Below are 27,977 nucleotides of genomic sequence, written 5' to 3' on the forward strand. Positions count from 1 at the left end.
GGTGAGGACATTACTGGCAGGTTGTCTACCTTTAACTTATTACAGCAACTGGGGTGGTTTCCCTTAAACGTGTTACAGCAGCTAGGTTGTCTCCCTCTAACGTGTTAATCCCTGACTGTCAAGTTGAAACAGATTATCTCCCTCCATCTATCCGCATGTTATCCCGCCACACACTCACTCCTCGCTCACCACAGATTAGATTACACCTTTTATGACTCCCACCCACACACACCACACCCAGCTCCACACACACACACAATCAATAATAAAACTCAAACTCTGCTAAGTTGTCAGAATGTCTGTATAGATCAAAGAAATGTGTCCACATAAAAAACAAAATATACGTATATAAGCAGCAGAGATTCACAGTATAAATATTTGTGTTGGATGGAAACATTGTTAAAAAGGCATAACTTGAAGGCCAAAAACAGTATTAGTTATCTACCCTGAGTGAAGCAATCTTACAGCTAAAACTTCCAGTTTAAGATCAATTCAACCATTTAGGGTCAGAGACCCAGTCAGGTTAGGGGTCAGCGGACCCAGTCTGGTTAGGGGTCAGAGGACCCACTCCGGTTAGGGTCAGAGACCCAGCCTGGTTAGGGGTCAGAGACCCACTCCGGTTAGGGTCAGAGGAGCCACTCCGGTTAGGGTCAGAGACCCAGTCAGGTTAGGGGTCAGAGACCCACTCCGGTTAGGGTCAGAGGAGCCACTCCGGTTAGGGTCAGAGGACCCACTCCGGTCAGCTTTAGCAATTGCTAGATCCCCTGCCAGATAAGTAGGTCATGAAAATTAGATGTCATAAAATATCTGGCCAAGTTAATGACAAAAACAGAAGAATTAACTCCCTTGGCAGGTGGAATCAATAGCAGGCTAGTTTCACCAGCACAATGTAAATTTAAATCAGATACAGCGACTTTCATAGTTATTAAGTGTTCATTTAAAATTATTTTAAAACAAGAAATAAAAAATCATCAAAAGAAATGTAAGAATGAGTAGAGTTAAAACAAGTGTAGACAATCTCATGGATGAGAGCAACTAAAAAACTGAACACTGAAGCAAAAGATGAACATCTCAATACTGGTGCTAACATTGGGTACACTGGGTCAGGTGAACTGACACATCATGGGGGCTTTGTTACAGTTACTGACACTGAGTGAGTGGACTGTCCAGTGTGGGGGTGAGTGAACTGTCCAGTGTGTGGGTGAGTGTACTGTTCAGTGTGTGGGTGAGTGAGTGGACTGTCCAGTGTGTGGGTGAGTGGACTGTCCAGTGTGTGGGTGAGTGGACTGTCCAGTGTGTGGGTGAGTGGACTGTCCAGTGTGTGGGTGAGTGGACTGTCCAGTGTGTGGGTGAGTGGACTGTCCAGTGTGTGGGTGAGTGGACTGTCCAGTGTGTGGGTGAGTGGACTGTCCAGTGTGTGGGTGAGTGGACTGTCCAGTGTGTGGGTGAGTGGACTGTCCAGTGTGTGGGTGAGTGGACTGTCCAGTGTGTGGGTGAGTGGACTGTCCAGTGTGTGGGTGAGTGGACTGTCCAGTGTGTGGGTGAGTGGACTGTCCAGTGTGTGGGTGAGTGGACTGTCCAGTGTGTGGGTGAGTGAGTGGACTGTCCAGTGTGTGGGTGAGTGGACTGTCCAGTGTGTGGGTGAGTGGACTGTCCAGTGTGTGGGTGAGTGAGTGGACTGTCCAGTGTGTGGGTGAGTGGACTGTCCAGTGTGTGGGTGAGTGGACTGTCCAGTGTGTGGATGAGTGGACTGTCTAGTGTGTGGGTGAGTGGACTGTTCAGTGTGTGGGTGAATGGTCAGCATGAGTGCAGGTGATGTGGTGTTGTGGTTTAATTGGTCAATAAGAGAAGCCATGTCAAGGAATGTTTCTTTTTAAAACACAGTTTTACATAAAATATTGCTAGTTGCATCAAATCTTTAAAAAATGTTGAATGTCCATCAAATGTTGAATAAGTCCATCAAATGTTGAATAAGTCCATCAAATGTTGAATAAGTCCATCAAATGTTGAATAAGTCCATCAAATGTTGAATAAGTCCATCAAAATTTGTATCTTTCTTGCTCTAGTCTTCCTTCAGCTCCTCGTGGACAGAATAAAACAACTTCTGAGATAGCTGAGAGAATTTATCTGGAAGAGAAAAATATTTCTGTCATGAAACTTGCGCGGACTGTGACCATCACAACCCACACACCCCAACTCTACCCTCACTCAGAGCAGGGGAGAGAACTAGATCCAGATGTCAAGATTATTCGCATACTCCGTCCACAACTTGCACCAATGACAGAAGGGGACTGAACTTTAAAAAAAAAATTCTACTGTCCAAAAAGCTTGAACCTTCCCCCCTCCCCATCCAATTTTTGTTTATGTGGTAATGAGATTTTGAAAAATCAGTGTGGTTTTATAAGTGATTCCAATATTTTCTTTACACTTCCTTCATTAACTCTTTACAGAGGTCACCCAAAAAATGTGTGTGTGGTACAGTCCAGTGCGCCAGCGGTCACCCTACTATGTATAGTACGTTTATTTACATGTTGTTGCAGAAGTCTCATTGGTGACAAGATTTAGAAGATCCGGTGAAAGCTGGAATAATCTATATATATAATTCTCTTCTTGGATACCATAGAAAACACCAAGCTGTAATGCGCGCCTAGCAGCCCCCTCTCTTCCTTTCTAAGCATATCGCTACAACCCCCACCCCCACATGGTCTGGTGAGCTGTGGTTCACGTTGAATGTTTACAATCGTAGAGCCGGGTTTAGTGACAGCTATTAGGGGCAGATAATTTAGTTTGAAACGATTTTAAACTTAGGGGAGGTAGCTAAGAGGAGGCTGCTTTCACTGGGGTGGGGGGGATGGGGTAGGGGTTGGGGGAAAGTAGGGTTTTAGTGTTTTAAAGCAAATATTTTCAGTGGCATTATGGTACTGTCGAATTCACAAATTATGAATTACTGAAAAGTAGAAAATAAAACAACCAAAAAGCGGCGTATGATACACCGCGGGTCGGCTCGTAAATTTTAATCAAGTTGTTTTCTTGTTGTTCTATCACTAGTGGTCCATTTTCTATGATTTTTCTAAAGTTAAGCTTTTTTTCCTCAAAATTATGGGCAATATGATTAGTGAAATTAAATGTAATTAAAATGCTTCTGCCATTGAATCGGCCTTTATTTATAATTAATTATTAAAAAAGAAAGTAGCTCCAAAGACTACGTTGGATTTTTTTTTATAAGCTGAATAAGCTAAGACTATTTTCCTGATAAAGTTAACGTTTTATGCTGGTAAAGTGTAGGATTACAATGCTACTCTAAACCCTCTTGTTTTCCACTTTCACATTTAATCTCTTAAATTATGTAGCTGGAGCTTTAACATGTAGTTGCAAGGGAGCGAACTTACTAACAGTCTTAAATCTCCCATAAAGTACTATAGAAACAAGGGAGAGAACTTACTAAATGCAATCCTGAATCCTCTTGGTTTCCTCTCCCACATGACCCCCAGCATGTAGATGGGGATGCCCGTGGCTATCATCACCAATCCCATAAGGCACTCCATGGGGCTTGAGGTCAGGGGTGTAATGATTAGAAACACACAGATCACAAAGTAAAACACTGGGAAAAATAAATTCACCTGAGGAGAGAGAGAAAGGTGTAGTCAAGCAATACAATTGTTTGAGTGTAGATTACTTATACAATTTGTATCACTTTCTATTGTTAACTTTCCCCATAGACTAGTTGACAATTTAAAATCATGTTCATTTCCAGTTGCCTATCTTTTTGTCATTGAAACAACTTATTCCTTCCTCTCTTGACTTATGGTAAAACAACATTGAATTTTTTTACTTTTAAAAAATATAATTTTCTGATAGATTTAGTTTTGTTTCTGTTAGTCATTAAGCTTATAGACAATAAACTAACCTTGTTCAAATTTAACTAAGCATTAACTATTTTGAAGCTATATGTTGTGGATGTCAGTATTACAACAGACTAGAATGATGTCAGACTGATGACCTACTTTAATTGGACGTTCTAGATGAGGCTGAGTGACCCTGAGTATGAGTAGCCCAGTGACAGACATCCCAATAAACAAAGTCTCTACAAAACTGGCGTAGTTGATCAGAGCATAGATGTCGTTTGATGACAGCATAATTAGTGAAGTCACACACTGGGAACACATGATATAAGGTAGGAATAGGTTATAAATATTTATGCTGCAGTGAGAGCTATAAATAGAAGGTTATAAACCTACCCTAATAAAAGGCTATAAACCTACCCACATACAAGCTATAAACATACCCAAATAAGAGGTTATAAACCTACCCAAATAGAAGGTTATAAACCTACCTAAATAGAAGGTTATAAACCTACCCAAATAGAAGGTTATAAACCTACCCAAATAGAAGGCTATAAACCTACCCAAATAGAAGGCTATAAACCTACCCAAATAGAAGGTTATAAACCTACCCAAAAAGAATGTTATAAACCTACCCAAATAAAAGGTTATAAACCTACCCAAATAAAAGGTTATAAACCTACCCAAAAAGAATGTTATAAACCTACCCAAATAGAAGGCTGTAAACCTACTCAAATAAAAGCTTATAAACCTACCCAAATAAAAGGTTATAAACCTACCCAAAAAGAATGTTATAAACCTACCCAAATAGAAGGCTGTAAACCTACCCAAATAGAAGGCTATAAACCTACCCAAATAGAAGGCTATAAACCTACCTAAATAGAAGGCTATAAACCTACCCAAATAGAAGGCTATAAACCTACCCCAAAGAGCAGTGCAGGCAGTGGTGTCATGTGCTTCATGGTGATGGTGGCCAAAAAACCTGGCAAGTGGCCATGACGGGCACCAACAAAAAACAGCCTGAAACAAAACAGGAGGCAACTGTGACACCTGACTTATAAATAGAATCTTTTTACTGGGACTCTTCAACTTACACAAAATTAAATGAATTAAAAAATATTTTAACTTAGAAACAATCAAATAAAAATACCAATTAAAATTATCTAATTATACAACTAAATCCTATCATGTGATGAAATAGAAACAACATGAGCCTCATAAACAGAGGGCCTTTAGCAAGCAGGTGAGGGTGACTTGGGTCTCAAAAATTGTAGTATTTAAAGAAAACGTCAGCCACCAAAAATGCTCATACAAAAAAAAAATCATACAGCTGATGCGAATATTTTTCTCAAAAAAAAAAATTCTAATTTTAAAATACTTAAAAATAGGTCAAGTCCCATCTCTTCACCAAACATGAAGGTGACGGTTTCAATAAAAAGTCAATTAACTTTTTCTATGCCTTGTGTTTTACCCAGGGGCGTAGCGAGGGGGGGGGGGGGGGGGGTGCGGACCGCACCGGGTGACACCATTTAGGGGGGAGGGGGGTGACACCAAGGCAAAAAATAGCAAAATGTATAGAGAAAAACTCGAGGGGGGGTGCAAATCGAAAGTTTGAGGGGGGTGCAAATTGAAAAACTTGAGGGTGGGGGGGGGGGGGGGCAAATCGAAAGTTTGTCCCTGGAAAGGGTCTCTATGCCTCTGGGGGGGGGTGACGCCATTAAGTGCCGCACCGGGTGACACCCGACCTCGCTACGCCACTGGTTTTACCAGACTACAAAACTAGTCATTTACCAAACAAAACACCTTTTGACTGAACTAGAGATTTACCAAACAAAACACCCTTTGATTAACCAAACGGCTGATGGTGAACTAACCTGGAGGAAGTGAAGATGGCACCATTGAGTGAGCCAAATGTGGAGCAGGCAACAAACACTGGCATGATCCAGGACATGACCCCAAGTGTTCTGTCAGCAAATGTCTAGTGGCAACAAGAAATACAGTATAAAGTTGTGCGTCTTAAAAATTGTTTTATAAAGGACAGTATAAATTAGTGCTATTTAAAAAATTATTTAATGAAGTATAAGAGTAGTGTATATGAGTATTATCTCCCCTTGTGAACATCTGCCTGAGTAACAGATGGCTACCACCTAATTAATTAATTTTACCTAATTAATTACTCTTTTGTTATTATGTGTAGAGTACTCATTTATTACAATAGATGAAAAAATTTCACAATCCAGGTTTGAAAGAAATCTCGACTGAAAGTGTTTTTATTTCACCACATCCATTTAGCACAGATCAAAAAGTTGTATCAAAAGAATCAACCCCTGACTCACCACAGATCAAAAAGTTGTATCAAAAGAATCAAACCCTCACTCACCACAGCAACAGCATCAGATGCCAACATCTCCGCTGGTGTCATGACAGCAAAGTAGGCCACATTGGCAAGGATATAGATGACAGTGACAAGTGGCAGGGAGATCCAGATGGCACGAGGAAGATTTCTGAAATTTTTAGTTTCATTCATCTCTTAGCGCTTCACAAAAACATATTGTAGATACAATGTTTAAATTAAGTGGTGGTGCTTAAAAATCTAGCATGACTAAACAGGATATTTTGGATGTTTTGTTGAGATGGATAATAGGGGCAGGATGACCTTACCAGCAAATAACATCCTCAATTTGGACTACAAAATTAATAAAAAAATTAATGAAATAAAAGATTTTCTGTTAGTTTAATAAAATGAAACTTACTTGTATGGTTCTTTCATTTCTTCAGTAACAAAGTTTAAATAATTCCTGAAATTGGAGAAGGCAAAATATAGTGCTAATAAGTTAGGCAAGTTGATAATTTAAATACAAGATTAAACTGTTAATTTAACACAGCATATTAAGGTTCCATCAAGAGTTTAGTAAGAACTGTAACCTATGATAGGGCATGATATTAAAATTTATTTGCATTACTTCCCTTGGCTAGCAAAAAAACTAAATTCTATAAGTACAAGTCTGTCAAGCTAGGGTGTAATACAGATGTTAAGTGGGGACCAACAAGGTGAAGGCTGCCAGTGGGAACCAACAAGGTGAAGGCTGCCAGCGGGAACCAACAAGGTGAAGGCTGCCAGTGGGAACCAACAAGGTGAAGGCTGCCAGTGGGGACCAACAAGGTGCAGGCTGCCAGTGGAGTGATATAAGGAGACTCACCAGCCAGAGAATATAAGGAGACTTACCAGCCAGAGTAAGAGAATAAACCGGAATAAAAAGCTAGAGCAATTCTCCCAGGTTGTGTTGTAGAGCCTTCAAAAACATTCTGGAAGTTTTCTGTGGAACCTGGGGGCAAACATGTTTCAGGTCAGAGGTCATGGGATTACTTCAATGCTCAACATTGGAACAACAAAGTATAAACAAATAATCTTTATATACTTTATAAATAATCTTTATAAAATTTATATGGTAAATTAACACAACAATTAGCCCTTTACTTAACAAACAAAATTTCTCTACCTAATCTTCAACACACACAACCTATCCAATCTTGACCACCCACAACCTACCCAATCTTGACCACCCACAACCTACCCATGCCATCTTGACCACACACAACCTACCCAATCTTGACCACACACAACCTACCCAATCTTGACCACACACAATCTAGACAACCCACAACCTACCCAATCTTGACCACACACAATCTAGACAACCCACAACCTACCCAATCTTGACCACACACAATCTAGACAATCCACAACCTACCCATGCCTATCTTGACGATGCCAGTGATGATGATGATGACTAAAGCTAAGATCTTGGTGAATGTGAAAATATCCTGGACTCTGGTCGCCCATGCTACATTGGTACAGTTGATGAAGGTCAGCAAACCTGAGGTCAGAAGGTCAGCACATTAAATTAATGACACAAATATTTGGTACAGTTGATGAAGGTCAGCACATTAAATTAATGACACAAACATTTGGTACAGTTGATGAAGGTCAGCACATTAAATTAATGACACAAATATTTGGTACAGTTAATGAAGGTCAGCACATTAAATTAATGACACAAATATTTGGTACAGTTAATGAAGGTCAGCACATTAAATTAATGACACAAATAATTGGTACAGTTGATGAAGGTCAGCACATTAAATTAATGACACAAATATTTGGTACAGTTGATGAAGGTCAGCACATTAAATTAATGACACAAATATTTGGTACAGTTAATGAAGGTCAGCACATTAAATTAATGACACAAATAATTGGTACAGTTGATGAAGGTCAGCACATTAAATTAATGACACAAATAATTGGTACAGTTAATGAAGGTCAGCACATTAAATTAATGACACAAATATTTGGTACAGTTAATGAAGGTCAGCACATTAAATTAATGACACAAATATTTGGTACAGTTAATGAAGGTCAGCACATTAAATTAATGACACAAATATTTGGTACAGTTGATGAAGGTCAGCAGACCTGTGTAACAGAAGATGGACACATTAAATGATAAAACTACAGATAAAAATGACCAGAACATTCAGTAATACTTTTGTTAATTGAACCAATCTATGCCAATCAGTTTCAAGGTCAGTTGTTATTTGTTCTGTCAGTTTCTAGGATTGTCTCTCTACACACCCAGTAATTTGTACTGTAAATCAGGGGTCCCAAGTCCATAATGTGGTCACAAGTTTGAACATAATGAGAAACCCACCTAAGCACCTAACAAAGTTTGAACATTATGAGAAGCCCACCTATGCACCTAACAAAGTTTTAATGTAATGAGAAGCCCACCTAAGCAAATAACAAAGTTTGAACATTATGATAAGCCCACCTAAGCACCTAACAAAGTTGGATGAGATGGCACATCAAATAAACAGACCTAACTTTTTAGTCTAGGCCAACTTGAGCAAGTCAACAGCTGGATTACATGGGTCCAACCTAATCACTATTACACCACAGGCATATAGCAGGCCCATAAAAGTACACACAAAACACCTAATGACTACCACACCACAGGCATATAGCAGGCCCATACACCACAGGCAGATAGCAGGCCCATACACCACAGGCAGATAGCGGGCCCATACACCACAGGCAGATAGCGGGCCCATAAAAGTGCACACAAAAACAGATGACAGGTACTCCTGCACTTGCAGTCAGATACAACATGGAGATAACCTTTACAGTGCATATGAGGGACTGATTGATAACCTTTACAGTGCATATGAGGGACTGACTGCTAACCTTTACCCTAACTTTACCAATGGACAACTTATTTGATAATACTTGTCTTACAGCCTGTGGGAGATAATGCTTTCTCTTTTAGACTCCATAATGTCACGTCAGTTCCACACAGCTAGTGGAACTCACTGTCATGTAATTCAATAACCTACTTGTATCAATAACCTAAGCTCTCTCACCTTTAACCCTGTGTCCCTATCACCTCTAACCCCATGACCCTGAATGTGCTGAGACATGAACTTTTGCCCATTTCTCTCCCTCCACTGTTCTCACTGTTGTCCAACCCCCATGACCTGGTACCATTTACTGGCCCAGGGAATTCCCCCGGTGGGAACATAACACCAGACATATCCAGTTTCCCAGGCCGCAATTACCCAGAGAAAAGTTTCAAGTCACATGGATCATACACTAGATACCACAATTACCCAGAGTAAAGTTTCAATTCACATGGATCATACACTAGATACCACAATTACCCAGACAAAAGTTTCAAGTCACATGGATCATACACTAGATACCACAATTACCCAGAGTTTCAAGTCACATGGATCATACACTAGACACCACAATTACCCAGACAAAAGTTTCAACTCACATGGATCATACACTAGATACCACAATTACCCGGAGTAAAGTTTCAATTCACATGGATCATACACTAGATACCACAATTACCCGGAGTAAAGTTTCAATTCACATGGATCATACACTAGATACCACAATTACCCAGACAAAAGTTTCAAGTCACATGGCTCATACACTAGATACCACAATTACCCAGAGTTTCAAGTCACATGGCTCATACACTAGATAACTTTTAAAGCATTTGGAGTATAATTAAACTAATTAACAGCTTCAAAGTCCCTTGGGCAGTTACACAAATCACAAACAACCTCCAGCAATTGTTGTGGGGGTGGGGGTCTGACAGTCTACCTCCACCATTTGTTGAGGGGAGTGGGGTGGGGGGCAGTGCTAGATACATCAGTCTACATCTGCTACATGTTAAAGTTTGGTGATGGATGTTTGTGTAAATTAAAGTACATAAACAACCCCCCCCCCCCTGCAGCACAGGATGTATTGCTGTACCAACATAAAGACAAAAGAACAAGTGTTTTCAACACAGGACATGTAACTCCACAAATAAGAGGTCAAGTTCTGAGAACAGGACACCTCTAATTCCACAAATAAAAGGTCAAATTCTGAGAACAGGACACCTAACTCCACAAATAAAAGGTCAAATTCTGAGAACAGGACACCTAATTCCACAAATACAAGGTCAAGTTCTGAGAATGGTAAATTGAGGAGTAGCTGACTAGCTAGGTCAAGTTGCCAAACTTAACATGGGCCGTGGAATGCTAAAAATAAATATGATACAGGCTGAACTCAGACTACTGTCCTTCCTGTCAATATGCAGAAGCTCAGCTCTATAACAGATCATGTGGGTCTTAGCTCAGCTCTATAACAGATCATGTGGGTCTTAGCTCAGCTCTATAACAGATCATGTGGGTCTTAGCTCAGCTTATAACAGATCCTGTGGGTCTTAGCTCAGCTCTATAACAGATCATGTGGGTCTTAGCTCAGCTCTATAACAGATCATGTGGGTCTTAGCTCAGCTCTATAACAGATCATGTGGGTCTTAGCTCAGCTCTGTAACAGATCATGTGGGTCTTAGCTCAGCTCTGTAACACAGCTTGAGTCAACTGGGATATGACTAATTGGGTGGGGTCAAACTAATCAAGCATGACCCCCCCTCCCCGGGGTTGCTTTGGTCATTGACGAGTGGCCATAAAATGCTGCCCTCTAAAGAACGGGCCAAACACGACCCCACCAGCTACAACAATAACAGTTCAACAGCAGAAACTAGGGGAGATAAACGGTGTAAAAGCCTCAACACCGAGTGACGGGTCCTACAGACCGCACTACGGAAGGCAAGAGTCGACGACACGGCCTATTTGTTGAACACAAATACAACGCGAATAGGCACGTCTAGTCGGCCGCGTTATGGACACGTATTCTATGTACACCAGCGACTAAAGCAGATTGCTTCTATTCTAACTGGGGGTATCTTATGGACACGTATTCTATGTACACCAGCGGCTAAAGCAGATTGCCTCCATTCTAACTGGGGATATCAACGACTTGAACACAGTCCAACACACCCACACACTGCATGTGGCTGACATGCTTCACCACACAACACTAAACACGGGAAAGTATTTTCACACGTCGACATCAAGATTTTTCTTTCATACTTTTTCCTCACCGAGGAGAGGGGGTCGGACACTGGTAAGGGCAAGGGTATACATTTTATGTATTAATTCTATTTCTTTCGGTGACCGGTAGGGGTGGGGGATCAAAGAAATGTCTGGAAAAAACTCAGTATAGCATTAACAGACAGGTGTACTTACAGGGGAAAAGGGCAAGACTATCAGGTCTTAAAGGATAACAGGAACATAGATCTATAGGCTACATGAAAAGGGAATTGATCCATCGAACACTAGCAAGGTAATGTTGCTACATGACCACAACACATGTTTAACGCCCCCCCCCCCCCCCAGCTGTGACCAGAGGCAAACGTCTTGTCACTTAAGTGGTGTAACCCGAGCTGTAGAATGAGGTCAAGGCCGTCACTGTCTAACAACATACACTAGCAGCCAACACAAAATGTCGTGCACGGTTTGACCTACTCACAGGGTCACGTGGTTCCCGACATGTGCACACCACGGGGATTATAGGCCGTGTATCTAAATAAGCAAACTAAATCCACGATAGATGAAGGTCTGCTGTAAAAAAAATTAATGAAATGAAACAAAAACGCATGTACGCAGTGACGTAACGTATGACGTCAACTGTGTCCACGTATGTTAATGATAGACTCGGCCACTCCCCGCATCAAAGGAGAAAGTGACGGCCACATTTCGAACAGCTCCAGGCCCTGTTTTAGCCCACACACGAATATGGGTCATTATTCGACCCGATACAGGCACTGTTTTAGCCCACACACGAACATGGGTCATTACTCGACCCGATACAGGCACTGTTTTAGCCCACACACGAATATGGGTCATTATTCGACCCGATACAGGCACTGTTTTAGCCCACACACGAACATGGGTCATTATTCGACCCGATACAGGCACTGTTTTAGCCCACACACGAACATGGGTCATTATTCGACCCGATACAGGCACTGTTTTAGCCCACACACGAACATGGGTCATTATTCGACCCGATACAGGCCCTGTTTTAGCCCACACACGAATATGGGTCATTATTCGACCCGATAAACGTAACGGCCGGCAACCTTACCGGAACAAAAACAACGACTGACCAAATCTTGGCCTATTGTCTGTATGTGATCAACCCCGTAATGAGCCTGACCAGTGGAACAGAAGCGCCGCCCGGCCGTTAATGTGAGAGACCGCTGGCCCAGATAACCCCGTTACACGCTCCGTTACGGCCCTCGGTCGCTCAAACGTCCCGTCAACACAATTTCTCAGCCCCGCCAATTACACCCCCCCCCCCCCACACACACACCGTGGCGTGAGAACGCTGAACTTTATGATCACAGATACAAGTGACCGACCTGTTACGTGATTTGTAAAGGTCGTCTGTGAATGACCTGTGAGCCACGTGAAATCAATGGTGAGTAGGTGCAGGTGAAGTAGATCAATATCTAGAGGTGAACACAGGACTCATGAGAGGACGGTACACCACGTCTACAGTCAACATAGATGTACAGGTGAAGTAGATCAGTACCTAGAGGTGACAGGACGTGTTTAATGAGAGGACAGTACTACCACGTCTACAGGCAACATAGCACGAAATAAACAGGATATTACTTCTATAATCAGCCTTGAGATCTCAAGTAATACGCACGAGAAACCCGACAGAAGTTGTAGGCGGTGTTTGTAGACAATAAACCAATTCAATAGCCGCAGTACACTCCCAACGGAGAATTCGCGGAACGGTGACGTCATTTCCAGGTCATGTGAGGAGTGAGCGGTTAGATAAAACATGTGGAGCAACTAGCAGCTTGTTAGAAAACAAGGGATATATTATATTCACATGTACTACATCTAAAGATGGCTATTTATCGACTCCATCTATTGGAGGAGTTAGTTTGACGTCATATCGCGACAATCTTCTTTTGTATTTACAACACCAGAACAATGACAGTTTGCAGGGCTTCTCTAAGGCTTTGTTTTAGCTGGGAGCTGGGGGTCATGAAGTACTTCTTTATTATATAAAAGATATATATTTTTATATTTTGACTGTGGCGGGGGGGGGGGGGGGGGTCCCCAGAAATGCATGACTAGAACGATGTCAGCCACAGTTGATACTTCCAGCCATCCAACACTAAAACAGAGGTCATACAGTCAACTCCTCACTCACCACTAGGGTTATGAGATATAGACTGCTTCATCTACAAGTACAGGGGTAACAGGGGAACAAACCCACGCAGGCTTTCTGTCAACATTGTCACGTTGTACAGTTAGCCTGTCAGATCAAATCTGCTTCATGGGAACATTTTTAATTAACTGTCAAACTCATTAGTCAAACTCCGCAATAATTCAAAATAATGACATGGTTAAAACAGTGAGGCTTGCATCATTAATTAATTCAGCCAATTACTATACCAACTTTTTAATTAACTTTATTGATTACAAACCTCTTTCATCTTTGGACAGAATAAATAAGAGGATACCAATGATAGATATCACGGATCAAAGGCAACTAGTTTGCCAGACATTAAGACCAGCGCAATTAATTTAAGCATAATCCACTGCTGTCAATGTTGCTACACCATAAATAGTTAGTTTAAAAAAAAATACAAATTTTGAGAGACAGGCATTGATTAATAAAAGACAATGTAAGATAGGAAGACAGACAGGCAAATAAAAATGCAAATGATAATGTAATAAGAAAGCAAGAGTTAGTTAAATAAATGACACAATTATGTAAAGAAAGAAAGACTTAGGCAAATAAATGATAATTTAAGAAGAAAGCTAGAGTTAGTTAATATAAATGACAATAATGTAAGAAAGACTTAGGCAAATAAATGATAATGTAATATAAGAAAGTAAGAGTTAGTTAAATAAATGAGAATAATGTAAGAAAGACTTAGGCAAATAAATGATAATGTAATATAAGAAAGTAAGAGTTAGATAAATAAATGAGAATAATGTAAGAAAGACTTAGGCAAATAAATGATAATGTAATATAAGAAAGTAAGAGTTAGATAAATAAATGAGAATAATGTAAGAAAGACTTAGGCAAATAAATGATAATGTAATATAAGAAAGTAAGAGTTAGATAAATAAATGAGAATAATGTAAGAAAGACTTACACAAACACAGCGCTGCCAACAATGTCACTGCCGCATCTGGCGACCCACAGTTAGGGAAGCCAGGTTGTAAAATGTAATTAGCAAATGTCAAGGCCGTTATGGCATTGCCAGTTGGAACAATGACCGCGAGACAAACCCACAGGTATAAAAACGCAGGTAGATCCCCTATAGACTCCTTGATGTAGCTGTAATCAGCGCCAGACTTTGTAATGCATGTCCCCAACTCTGCATAGCACATGGCTCCTATACCACACACGACGCCAGTGATGGCCCAGATTAGCAGACATGACCCGACTGACCCGGCCTCCAGCAGGACACCTTTAGGTGAGACGAAGATGCCACTGCCCACAATTATACCAACAATCATGGCCACTCCGTTGAACACACCCAACTGTTTCTTTAACCTCACTGGCCCATCATGGGACTCTATGGCGATTTCCTTTTCTTTGGACATGGTGGTGGATGAGATGCCTTGATTCTCAGAGTATTAAGACAAAAGATTTGCCTGATCAGCAGGTTTTGTGGCTGGTACTTGCTTGAACAGTTGCAGTAGAGTTTTTGTTTGCTTGTACACAATACATTTTATATGAGCTTGTCACAAACACCATTCAACGACCCCTAGACCAAAAATATTCAAATAAAACATTGGGTACTGAACTTCAACGACCCTAGACCAAAATATTTAAATAAAACATTGGGTACTGAACTTCAACACAACTATTTCTGTGACTTAGACTAACTCAGATCTACAAAACCTTATATTTCTATACAGTTGATTAGGTGCGTGTTAATTAAAAACCAAAGATGTAGATAGGCCTACGGATCTAATGGTAAATGATAAAAACATTTTGAGTTTTAAAAAATTAGGTAGTTGCTGAAAAAAGCGTAGACACCTACAACAAGCCCTATCTACCTACAACAAGCCCTATCTACTAGTATCTACCCATAACAAGAAATTAGGCCTATAGAAATTGTCATAGTAGGCTGTACTATTATACTAATTATACTATATTAGGCCTAACTATATTAGTAACTTTTAATATGGTACAAAATTCTAGAACTAGATTCACCTCCTCTAAATTATGTAACATTAGACAATAATACATTTTAAAAATTAGGCCCTAAATAAAAGTAAATATGCTTGCCTTAGAATTTAAATCGTGGGTCTAATTAGTTAGAATATATCGGATTATTTAGGCCTATCTATAGGCTAATAAAATTAAAGTTTAATAAATTATGCTATGGATTTTTCTACTTTCTAGCTTAAGGTTTAAAGTTTAAGGCTTAAGGTACAACTACAGACAAGTGCTGTGAAAAGTGACTAACATCTAAACTCAAAAGTCTAAACAAACTGGTCTAAGAAACTTTGACATTTTTAATAGGGGGCCTACTTAATGTCACTTATCATCACTCAGAGTCAGATAAATAACTGATTTTTACCTACAACTACAACGACCACTGTACACTACTACACAGTAGTGTAGTACACAGTATCTAAATCTAGATCTAGCTAGAGAAGTTGCTGAACAGAACACTCGTTATCACTTAGATCTAGATTCTAGATCTAGATCTAGATGAAATCTAGAATAGATCTATCACAATATGTGTAAGTTAAAAAACTATAACTGCTAAGACTAGTTAGATTCTAGTTACCAAGTAGTTTACTATGACACATGATTTCATCATACACGAAAACCTGTTTAACGCGAATCAGAAGTTCAGGTGTATTAGAAAAACCAGCAACGGTCCAACAATGTGCTAGTGAGCGGTTCTTAACATCCCAAGAACAGCTGACAAAATGTTGCGACAGAAAGTTTGGAATTTGTCAGCGAGAACATGAGGCGTCGCAGTATCACTACACTAATGGTACACGCGCGTTTCTTCGTATCTGTTGTCAACTGGGAAAACGTGCCAGATAAATTTTCCTGTTACTATTTTCGCTTACTAATTTATAATGGTGCGTTCTATCATGGTGATTTAAAGCGTACAGGATGAAATTACTTGTGTTTAAAAAAATATTCTAAATTATTTTAAACATTTGTACCATTACACTTTGATTGTTTTTAATAATTGAAAATTTTCTTCTAAAATATATGAACTTAGCTGCCACCAGAGAAACGGCTTGCCGCTGTCATATTTTGTTAGTGTTTTTACATTTTATCTACAACAACTTGACAAAGCGTGATCTACTATATCCCTCTTACATTCCACAGCGATTAACTGTTATTGCATTAATTATTTTCAAACGGTTCTTTTTTTTTAAGTACCTGATATGCAATAATTTCTATTCAAATTGCCCAGACAAATATTTAACCAACTTTTAAAGATTCAGTGAAACTAACTTTGTTTAGATTATTAAAACATAAAGATCTAGAAATCTAGGTATGGTTTATAAAATCTTCACAACGAAAAGCTTTAAAAAGCACTGAAGTAAGAAAATTAAACACGCTTTTGATTTAGTTTAGAAATAAAAGTCAAAGCGTTTGGTAAGTAAAAAGATAACAGTGATCGGTATTTTACTTTTCATAACAATTAGTAGGTCGACAATAGATTTATTTATCATTATAATTCAGTTGTACTAATGAGGTCGACACCTAACACGCACACAAATATTTGTATTAGAATCATATCATTAGAGAAATTTTGTTATCCCTAAATAAAATAACAATTATCTGCTCATTATGGTAGCGTAGGCCTACCGTCTCGAAAATACGATTAATATACATTGCGGCTTAAAAAATGGGGATAAATAGGGATAGTGTCATGGGGGGGGGGGGGGGTAAGTGGGGGGTAAATTGGGATAGTGTCGTGGGGGGGGGGATGAGGATAGTTTGACATAAGGTGGGATAAATGGGGATGCTAAAACCACTTGGAATAAATCGAAATGTGTATACTTGTTTTAAAGATACATAACATTAAATCGGTGACTGCATATTTGGATTGATTAACCTTGAATGACACAAATTATTGTCTGGTGTGGGACGGGGGGGGGGGGGGTGATTGATTAAGGTCATTCGCGGAGTGACAGAATCCTAAGTACACATATTTGGGTCAAAACTTTCTTATATGAAGGGTTAAATAATCCACCGTCGTTTTGTTCTTAAATTGTAGATGATCTTATTAAATGAATACAACAGATTTTAATGCGAGTACAAGTGGTCAATAGTTCAGTCGCTAGGTCGGACATTCTTGCAAGTATAGTGATGTACAACAATTACACGAAATCTGTAATAAGCATACAGTATACTAGACACTGACAGAGATCCCAGTAGATATTACAACTACTGACAGACGTGAGTACTGACAGAGGTGGTGATACATGATACAACTACTGACAGAAGTGGAAGCTCATGATATGACTAGTGACAGAGGCGGAACTACATGACACAACTACTGACAGACGTGAGTACTGACAGATACATGACACAACTACTGACAGAGGTGGTGATACATGATACAACTACTGACAGACGTGAGTACTGACAGAGGTGGTAATACATGATACAACTACTGACAGAAGTGGAAGCTCATGATATGACTAGTGACAGAGGCGGAACTACATGACACAACTACTGACAGGCGGTGATACATGATACAACTACTGACAGAGGTGGTGATACATGATACAACTACTGACAGAGGTGGTGATACATGCTACAACTACTGACAGAGGTGGTGATACATGATACAACTACTGACAGGCGGTGATACATGATACAACTACTCACAGAGGTGGTAATACATGACACAACTACTGACAGGCGGTGATACATGATACAACTACTCACAGAGGTGGTAATACATGATACAACTACTGACAGGCGGTGATACATGATACAACTACTGACAGAGGTGGTGATACATGCTACAACTACTGACAGAGGTGGTGATACATGATACAACTACTGACAGGCGGTGATACATGATACAACTACTCACAGAGGTGGTAATACATGATACAACTACTGACAGGCGGTGATACATGATACAACTACTCACAGAGGTGGTAATACATGATACAACTACTGACAGGCGGTGATACATGATACAACTACTGACAGAGGTGGTGATACATGTTACAACTACTGACAGAGGTGGAAATACGATGCAAGCAACTACTCACACAGACAAAGGGCCGCGGTCAGGCTGATCAAATTGTCCGGTGGTCCACAGTCAGTGAACAATGGCTGGAGGACGTAGTTGGCGAAGGTCAAGGCCGTGATGGCGTTTCCTGTCGGCAGGATGATGACCACAGCCACCCACAAGTAAAGGAATGCCGGGAAGTTGCCAAAAGCTTCGTTAATGTAGGCATAGTCGGCACCCGATCTGAAATATGGACACACTATTTTATGTAGGCATAGTCGGCACCCGATCTGAAATATGGACACAGTATTTTATGTAGGCATAGTCGGCACCCGATCTGAAATATGGACAAAGTATTTTATGTAGGCATAGTCGGCACCCGATCTGAAATATAGACACAGTATTTTATGTAGGCATAGTCGGCATCCGATGTGGACACAGTATTTTATGTAGGCATAGTCGGCACCCGATCTGAAATATGGACACAGTATTTTATGTAGGCATAGTCGGCACCCGATCTGAAATATGGACACAGTATTTTATGTAGGCATAGTCGGCACCCGATCTGAAATAAAGACACAGTATTTTATGTAGGCATAGTCGGCACACGATCTGAAATATGGACACAGTATTTTATGTAGGCATAGTCGGCACCCGATCTGAAATATGGACACAGTATTTTATGTAGGCATAGTCGGCACACGATCTGAAATATGGACACAGTATTTTATGTAGGCATAGTCGGCACACGATCTGAAATAAAGACACAGTATTTTATGTAGGCATAGTCGGCACCCGATCTGAAATAAAGACACAGTATTTTATGTAGGCATAGTCGGCACCCGATCTGAAATAAAGACACAGTATTTTATGTAGGCATAGTCGGCACACGATCTGAAATATGGACACAGTATTTTATGTAGGCATAGTCGGCACCCGATCTGAAATAAAGACACAGTATTTTATGTAGGCATAGTCGGCACCCGATCTGAAATAAAGACACAGTATTTTATGTAGGCATAGTCGGCACCCGATCTGAAATATGGACACAGTATTTTATGTAGGCATAGTCGGCACCCGATCTGAAATATGGACACAGTATTTTATGTAGGCATAGTCGGCACCCGATCTGAAATATGGACACAGTATTTTATGTAGGCATAGTCGGCACCCGATCTGAAATAAAGACACAGTATTTTATGTAGGCATAGTCGGCACCCGATCTGAAATATAGACACAGTATGTTATGTAGGGATAGTCGGCATTGCGGCAACCGATGTAAAATGTGGGCATGTTGTTGACTGAACAAACAGCTGAAGCTAAAACATTGTATGTACTACATTTGTTAGGTAACAAAAGCCGAGCAACATTTACAACTATATTTAGCCGTCCCGTGGTGTTCCATGTTCCTAGCGTGTGTCCACCTCCCTCTAAAAGCCAAAAACCTAGGGTTAACTGCAAAACCATATTCACTGGTAGGTGTTCTGAGGTTGTACCTGTACCAAACATTGTGACACACTTTACAAAAACCTAGGGTCAACTGTAACCCATATTCGCTGGTAGATGTTCTGAGATTGTACCTGTACCAAACATTGTGTCACACTATGAACGGTACATGAGTAGAATGAAAGAAAAGTTAATTAATTATGCAAGCTACCCAAATATAGCGGGTGTGTATGTACATGTGTACGTGCACACTGCTTTGTTCGCTCCTCTCTAAGACAGCTATGATGAAGTTTAGATCTTTATGATTACAGCTGTTTGAAAGGAAAGAATGTTTCATTTATTGTGTCTCATTTTACTCTTATAATATTTATATTCTTCTTTGATCCCACTTTTATTTCAGCTCTAGGTATAAGCCAATACCCCTTCAATCCACTGCAGCAAAAAAATAATTGCCCTTTTACTTTATTTTTCTTTTGGTACTTTTAATTAATTAATTTATATTTTATTTTTATGTTTTAATTTTCTTCTTTTTTAAAGAGAACATTGAATCCCCATTAGAATTTGCATTTTAGGTTTGAAAATACAATTGTATTTTTCTTTTTTTTGCCTCAAACAAGTTATTTACAGCGTCAGTTTGACTGGCTATGTTCGCTTTAGTATTACAGTTTTTAACATCGGTTTAAGAGGACTGATACAGATTTATAATGGTAATACTTCTTTCTTACATGTAGCATACTTTCATTCGTTAGACGGTTTACTTATACATAGATCTAATACAAAACGTCTAATAGCAATTATATTATTAAACCTGAAAATGCAGATGTGTATTTAAAAGATAAATCGAGGGATTTTTTCTCGGCTTGTATGTGGTATCCGGCTAATATAATACATATTTTTTTTTTTTACTGAAAGACTTTGAGTGCAGTTTAATACATTTCATCAGCACATTTTGTTTAAATAATTATTTAATTTATAAAAATGGTATTGTGTTTCTGTTTAAATTGCGTCAGTTTTTCATTATTATTTTTAAAAATATAAAGAATAAAGAAATTACTGATGATGTATAATATTTTTAGTAATTAAATTTAATAAAAATAAAACTAGTCATTTTTTTAATTTAATGTTATTGAATCACTATTTAGTTTTATATATTTTTAGGAAAACAACAGTAAGTTGTATCCCTTGGTTAAGTAAATTTCTATAAATGGGGAGTAATAGAATTTAATATTCAATGTAAAACATTTCTATACAAATTTGTAGTAGTTTTAGGATATTGTTAAGGTCTACGTATTAATTATATATATATTTACTTTTAATATTTCACTTTTTTTTCGGCGATGATAGTTTTCGAATACTGCTGGTACGGGTGCTGGAACAATCTAAAACTTACTTGAGTATCGCAGTCCCTAGTTCAGCGTAACACATGGCGCCTAGCAAACACACCATTCCACACAGGCCCCAGATGATGAGGGAGAACCCCACTCCCCCGGAGTACAAGATGACGCCCTTGGGGGAGATGAAGATGCCGCTGCCCACGATGATACCGACGATGATGGCGACGCCGTTAGAGAGACCCAGATGTTTACGTAGACGAATCTCTTCAACGATGCTGACAGACGACTGGGTAGATAAAGAAGCGGAAGACGACGATGATGATATGGAGAACTTTTCTGGGGTTGGTTGGCCACCCCCGGTCTGCAGGGCGTCCATCTTGAGGCCGCCCTCGGCTTGTGGGGCGTCCATCTTGAGGCTGGTCTGGCGTCCTAGCGGCGACAGTGAAATGTATTCCCTGTAGTCACTGCGCATCAAGGCAGGTGATCGCCGCAGCTAAGGGAAACAACTGAAATCAACAGTGAGTAATGGTTATTGTTGGTGTACAATGATGACCCCAAAAGGTCAGTAGACAGAAGTAGTGTAAATAGGTTTGTACTGTGTACAGTCAACAAAGTTTGTACACACGTTAGGCTACTAGTTCTGTCGACGGTGGGTGTGTGAGGGGTCTACATCACGGGCCTTAGGTCGAGGTCACGTGAACGTCGTGCTCGTGTCAGACTGACATAACGCAAAGACTGGCGCATAGTAAAAAGTCGCCAGAGTAGTACAACGTAGAATCATCGCCATACTGGCGTGTGGCAAACAGTCGCCAGACTGGCATAACGTATAACACTCGCCAAGCTAACATGACGGCGAACATGACACCACCAGTGAACCAAGAAGAAGAACTCCAGGTGTGAGTTACCTGACTTTTGGTTACTGTGACGCTGGAGAGGTCAGAGTGGGGGGTGGTGTACTATATCCGGTTAATCTTTAATCATGTGAATTATCGCTAAGACAGTAAGAATAAGACGGGAAGGTTAACATACATTACCCTGCTATCACACTCTATATCCTCTAAGTCACGTGAGGAAAAATGGCTTGTTTTGATTGGCCGATTTATTTATTTATTTGTTTGTTGAATTGATTTAATTTAATTCAGCCGTCAAGTCAAAGATAATAATTTGCGTCGAACCTGACTCTATTCACGTTGTTTGCTGGATTTCGACTCGAGTATTTTTTTAAAGAGCCTCCCCCCTTTCCCTCCCCCCCCCCTTCTCCCACCCTAACACTCACTCGGTCACAATATCCACGGTTTCTAATGACATTAGTCGTAATGTCAGTCTTCATAGATTCGGTAAATGGAGTAAATGGCTAGGTGGCGGGTTGATGTATGGACACATAGCGTATTACAGGATAACTCTGTCGGAACTGATGATGTTGTCAGTGGTTCTACGTAGGTATACACACACAGTAGATCTAGAGCTGTGGAGCTGTAGAGCCGGATCTGACAGCTGTAGAGCCGGATCTGGCAGCTGTAGAGCCGGATCTGGCAGCTGTAGAGCCGGATCTGGCAGCTGTAGAGCCGGATCTGGCAGCTGTAGAGCCGGATCTGGCAGCTGTAGAGCCGGATCTGGCAGCTGTAGAGCCGGATCTGACAGGTCAGGGTATACAACTATAACGTGACGTACACAACTGATGCTGTAGTTCAGGAACCAGACCTTGTGATCAGTTTCTTTCAGGCCTCTTTTTGCGCCCCAACCCTCAGAAGCAGATCTACACCCATCTCTCTCTCCCCCCACCCGAAAGTTTCAACTGCTCCCCAGTAAAAAAAAAAAGTCTGAAAGAAACACTGCATGAGACTAATAATGTAAAACCTGAAAATCTAAAGCCACTCATTACCAATGATGAATAAAACAAATCGATAATCTATTTAGTGTAAGTTCGTTGTTGGCGGCATTCGACCTGGTGCGAACATTTCATCATGACTCGTCCCTCAATTGGTTTATAACTTGCAATTTTAAACATAAGTTTGTCAAGAAATAAAATTCTTAAGTCTAGAGAACTAAAACGATAAAGGAACAGTCAGGAAATGGGGGGGGGGGGGGGGCGATGAGCAAGTCGTTGTATGGCCTAACTTTGAATCCTGATTTCCAGAAATCTTCGAGTTGAGCTGGAATCATGCCAGCAGTTTCAGTGTGCTGTTAATCAGAGAGATAAATTAGTCAATTAAACTCTCACTTATTACACGTGTACGAACAAGACGTTGTACCACGTGACTATCCCCGTCCGTGGGGCATTAACCTCCCCAGCCAGAAAGACAACTAAGCTTTGACTGATCTCCCGATGTATCGTGTCCAGTTCCGGTGTTTAGACCGCTACCTGCGCGACAAATTACTGGCTGAATTCCCCGGCGTCGAAAAGGTCAAACCTCTTCATTTCACTTAGCCTGACGTAAGAAAGTCGGGATGGCGAGTTCTCTGTGACGTTCGCTAGACTGAGCCCAGAAAGTCTGGAACTAAATTTGGAGACAAAAGCCGCACTAATCGGGTCAAGTGCTGTTGCCGAGGGTGTCACGTGGGTAATCTGATTGGCCGCTGGAGGGGGAGGAAAACTACGGGTGTCACGTGATACAGCTGTCATGCGCGACGGCTGTGCGTCACAGTTATACGGGTGTCACGTGCTAACGACTGGCGGTAGGTGTAGATAAAACTCCTGTATATTTTGTAAGTCTCCCCCCCCCCCCCCATTCGGTGGAGGCAGATTGTTGGTGATTTTTACTTTGAAAAAAAAACATGAGCGAGTTGGTTTTTATTGTTTTTAGCCTAATTCATGAGTGTAAATGTACTACAATCAAATATATATATATATATATATATATATATATATATATATATATATATATATATATATATATATATATATATATATATATATAGGAATATCAGTGTGAATAATTAAAAAAAAAGCTAAAACTGCTTCCCGTTCACAACATACCAAGGACTTTACATTAAATATGTGTAACCCTAAATTTAGTATTTAGACCGAAAATGTGCCTGTTTACCCACCATGTTATTGATTAAACCACGGTTGAATCAACCGCATGTAAAATGTTTCGCTGACCAGATTGATTAAGATTACAAACTGAATCAAGCTGATCCCCCCCCCCTTCGTCTTTTAAAGGAACGCAACTCAGGCAGACAAGCAAATTACTTCCCCTTACACTGGATCTAATGGAGCTCAATAGCCTCTTGCAGCTCATTGTGGCGTGTTATGTCAAACAGTTAGGGGTTTGGGGGGGGGGGGGGAGAGAGAGTTGCGGAATAAACTGTGACGTTCTGTGACGCAGAGAGGGGTGTGTGGGGGTATGTAACAATCAAGCCGAGTTTTTGTGGTTCCAATATGAAACTTTGAAACTTCCTGCAGTTGGGAACTTAAGGATCATCAATAAGTGACGTCACACCGCTAGGGGTGGGGGATTGTATGGGGTTTAATGATACCTGGCGATGGGAAAGGTCAATAAGTGTAACGTTAAATGTTTTCGTTTTTTAACTTAAACATTTGAAACTCAATTTTAGAAAGGCTTTTTTCCCCCGTATTTTTTTCTATGAATTGTTTCTAAAATTGATCACAATAGCTAATGTTGAAATAGTTCAGTTAATGTATTGGAAACAATTTTATGTGTACAAAAAATTCCAACTGGTGAGGTGTCTGACTTTTTGTGCCGATGTGGCGGGGAATAAAGTGTGACGTAGTTTGTAGATGACGTCAGACTGTAGCTCACTGCGACTAGTGAGAAACAGAACAGCTCCGCCCCTAGCCCTACAGTGACCAGTGAGAAACAGAACAGCTCCGCCCCTAGACCTACAATGACCAATGAGAAACAGAAGAGTTCACCCCCTATCCCTACAGTGACCAATGAGAAACAGAACAGCTCCGCCCCTAGACCTACAATGACCAATGAGAAACAGAAGAGTTCCGCCCCTAGCCCTACAGTGACCAATGAGAAACAGAAGAGTTCACCCCCTAGCCCTACAGTTACCACCCTTGAGCTACAAACAATGGTTTGTTTAGCAAACATTACAACCAGAAGGATGAGACGTTGTGGTCGGGTGTTAGAGTGCTCGACTGCTAGCCCGAAGGTCCGGGCTCTAGACTGCAGAAAGTCCCAGAGTCAACCCAGCTTTGATGGGTACCCGACTCACGCTTGGGAAAGTAAAGTCGGCTGCAGTGTTTCTTCCAGACTTTTTTCTCCGGGGGAGCACTTGAAATTTTCGGGGGGGGGGGGGGGGGGGGGGGCGGTAGACTTTCTTCGGGGGGGGGGGGGGGCGAACACTGTTAAAAGTATATATTTTCTATATAAATTATATAAATTTCATTTCGTTCGGGGGGGGGGGGGTCGGTAGAATTTGTTCGGGGGGGGGGGGGCATAGCACATTCTTGTGTGTTTGTGTAGGTGTATGTGAGTGAGTGAGGGAGATATAGAGGGGGGGGGTAGATGAATGTGACACTTAGAGTAGTGGTGTCTGACAAAATGTGACAGCGTGACATCAGAGAACGTGACACCGTTCACGAAAGTTGATCTTTGATGTCGCTCAACTCCGTCAACTATTTCTCATGAAAAAAAACCTTAAACAAACAAAACTACGTGATGTAATACGCAATGTAATATGAGTTGGTTGGAGTTGTATTCGATCCCTAGACTCTAGACAATGTAAAGTAGTTATCATGAGTAGAGCATTAGTTGACCAAAAGATTTAAACACGTTAAATCGAGGTTACAAGTACTCACTGTGTTTTGTTGAACCGCCCAAATCTCGCGTGAAACCAACGTGATGTCACGGCTGCTGTGACGTCACAAGCCTGGGATTCCCCTAACGACGACAACAAATGTGTTGACGTCAACTTTAGTACCCCGACCTGCAGCAGGCAAATAAACCTCGACCAATCAAAACGCTTCGGGGTGTCTCACTCGTCCAATCAAATCTCTTCAGGGTGTTCCAAACCAGCCAATGAAATTCGTCCAGGGTGTTTCTGCCCTTGCCCATTAGAATAGAACCTAATCTACCGTGGCCGCTCAAATGGCGATTGAGTTACCCATCTTGCATGCGGATGAAGGCTACTTAGCATAGCCCCCTCTCTGCCAGCCCCTGTTGACCACAAGCATTTAACTTGTCCAGTAATGTGAGCCACGGTCTCATGACTCAGGCCTCACCTGGAACCAGATAGCCACTAGCCTGGCCTATGATAGCCACTAGCCTGGCCTATGATAGCCACTAGCCTGGCCTATGATAGCCACTAGCCTGGCCTATGGTAGCCACTAGCCTGGCCTATGATAGCCTGTAGCCTGGCCTATGTATTTCACTGCATGATGAAACCAGGCAAGGACATGGGGGTGGGGGGTAGAGCTTTGATTTGAAAGAATGCAAAATGTATAACAGCTACAGGACAATAACACGATTCTACGTTGTTTTTTACTTTCTCGTATATACGAAGTATAAAGAAAGTATTGTAATCGTGCAAAAAAAAAAAAATCGAGAATTTTACAAATCTCGACGTTTTACACCTCACTGATACGGAAAAACATAATTTTGCAATCTTGTCCGTATGTCTGTGTGTGTGTGTATTTTATCAAAATCGTAGATCCGTATCAACTTTTGAGCGATTTCCGATAGCCGGAAGTGGTACTTTTTCTACTTTGAAATTTTAAAAAGCCTATATCTTGAGTACTATTTCACATGTAAGTAAAAGATCTAATTCTCTACCTTCTGTCAAATTTTGAGTAATTTCCGTTGACCGGAAGTACTAATTTACGCTATTTCCGATTTCTCAAAAAACGCATGTAAATTTAAAAAGTATTAATAATATTGTGCACTATTATGCACATTTTGTTTTGGCGTTCGCTTGGTGCGCAATTCTTTTTTCTACGAGATTCTATTCTATTTTCAAAAGTTTAAGTAATTAAAAATTAAGTCTATATTCCGAGTTATATAAGAATATTCGAGAAAGTTTAGGAGGGATCACTCCCGGTTTATTTTTATTCAGCTTTTGTTCCTAAATCAGTTTGATTCAAACAATAAACAAATAGTTTTCTACTGCACTCAGTAAAATATTGGTAGCCTGCACAAACAGTTACTAATAAAATACAACAGAAATGTCTTAACCCTATCCCTACAAGGCGGGTCAAATTGACCCGACACTGCTACATTTTAGTTAATTACTGGTCAACCACTGGACCAATTGTTTTGAGCTTCTAGATATGCTACCTACACATACAATGCTTGATTTCAGCATAAAAATGAATGTTTAATTTTGCACGTGTGCATGAGGGTGAGCAGGTTTAGGTTCACTATTCCTCTCCCTACTAACATGGGTCAAATTGACCCGTATACTTTTATATAGAGAAAAACTCTACTAGAGCAGGGGAAAGTGGTATAAATCTATAGAAGTTTCAAACAACTTCCCTTGGAGCTAGACCTTTTGGGCTCATAAGTTTGTATCCCTTCCTGCCTTACTGAAGACAGCAATAAGAAACATTTTTTTCAGCGCCGAAGCGCAACAATCCTTTGTTCAACATTGTTGATAGCATGTTTTTAGACTCAACCTTGTTGTTACAAATGAAACTAGTGGATTGCTAGGTTTGGGCCTACTCATTGAGAAGTTGTAAGGAAAGATGTACCAACTGATGACTGCATGGGTTC

At 40.5% G+C, this 27,977-nt stretch overlaps 1 protein-coding gene across 5 annotated transcripts; it reads right to left on the reverse strand.

Annotated features, from left to right (window-relative positions):
* Positions 1-283: 283 nt before the first annotated feature.
* Positions 284-26,151, reverse strand: LOC131941443 (large neutral amino acids transporter small subunit 2). 5 transcript variants are annotated; one of them, XM_059300702.1, is made up of 13 exons: positions 26,069-26,151; positions 21,354-21,803; positions 18,558-18,760; positions 7,595-7,720; positions 7,069-7,168; positions 6,596-6,640; positions 6,223-6,346; positions 5,717-5,820; positions 4,766-4,862; positions 4,005-4,154; positions 3,443-3,620; positions 2,045-2,127; positions 284-2,005 (listed from the first exon to the last, which is right to left on the reverse strand). In XM_059300702.1, exons 2-12 carry the CDS (start codon positions 21,767-21,769, stop codon positions 2,063-2,065), a joined length of 1,608 nt encoding a protein of 535 aa, XP_059156685.1. In that variant the 5' UTR covers positions 21,770-21,803; positions 26,069-26,151; the 3' UTR covers positions 284-2,005; positions 2,045-2,062. The 5 variants fall into 5 exon arrangements, with proteins under 5 accessions (XP_059156685.1, XP_059156684.1, XP_059156687.1 ...); XM_059300701.1 differs by having other exon boundaries at positions 284-2,127; XM_059300704.1 differs by lacking the exons at positions 18,558-18,760; positions 21,354-21,803; positions 26,069-26,151 and adding exons at positions 14,435-15,052; positions 16,123-16,336 and having other exon boundaries at positions 284-2,127.
* Positions 26,152-27,977: the final 1,826 nt, after the last annotated feature.

The sequence above is a fragment of the Physella acuta genome, unplaced genomic scaffold (genome assembly GCF_028476545.2).
Source record: "Physella acuta isolate Inbredline_101_S28 unplaced genomic scaffold, ASM2847654v3 ptg000362l, whole genome shotgun sequence".
In the NCBI taxonomy this organism is placed as follows: Eukaryota; Metazoa; Mollusca; class Gastropoda; family Physidae; genus Physella; species Physella acuta.

Bases quoted from the DNA above. Each gene is read 5' to 3' on its own strand.
- LOC131941443 (XM_059300702.1), bottom strand. From the start codon at position 21,769: ATGCGCAGTGACTACAGGGAATACATTTCACTGTCGCCGCTAGGACGC. The intron at 3,621-4,004 runs GTAGGTCATCAG...CTCTCTCCTCAG, and splicing joins ATCTAGAACGTCCAATTAAA to GTGAATTTATTTTTCCCAGT. The intron at 2,128-3,442 runs GTAAGTTCTCTC...TTTCTCTTCCAG, and splicing joins AGGATTCAGGATTGCATTTA to ATAAATTCTCTCAGCTATCT.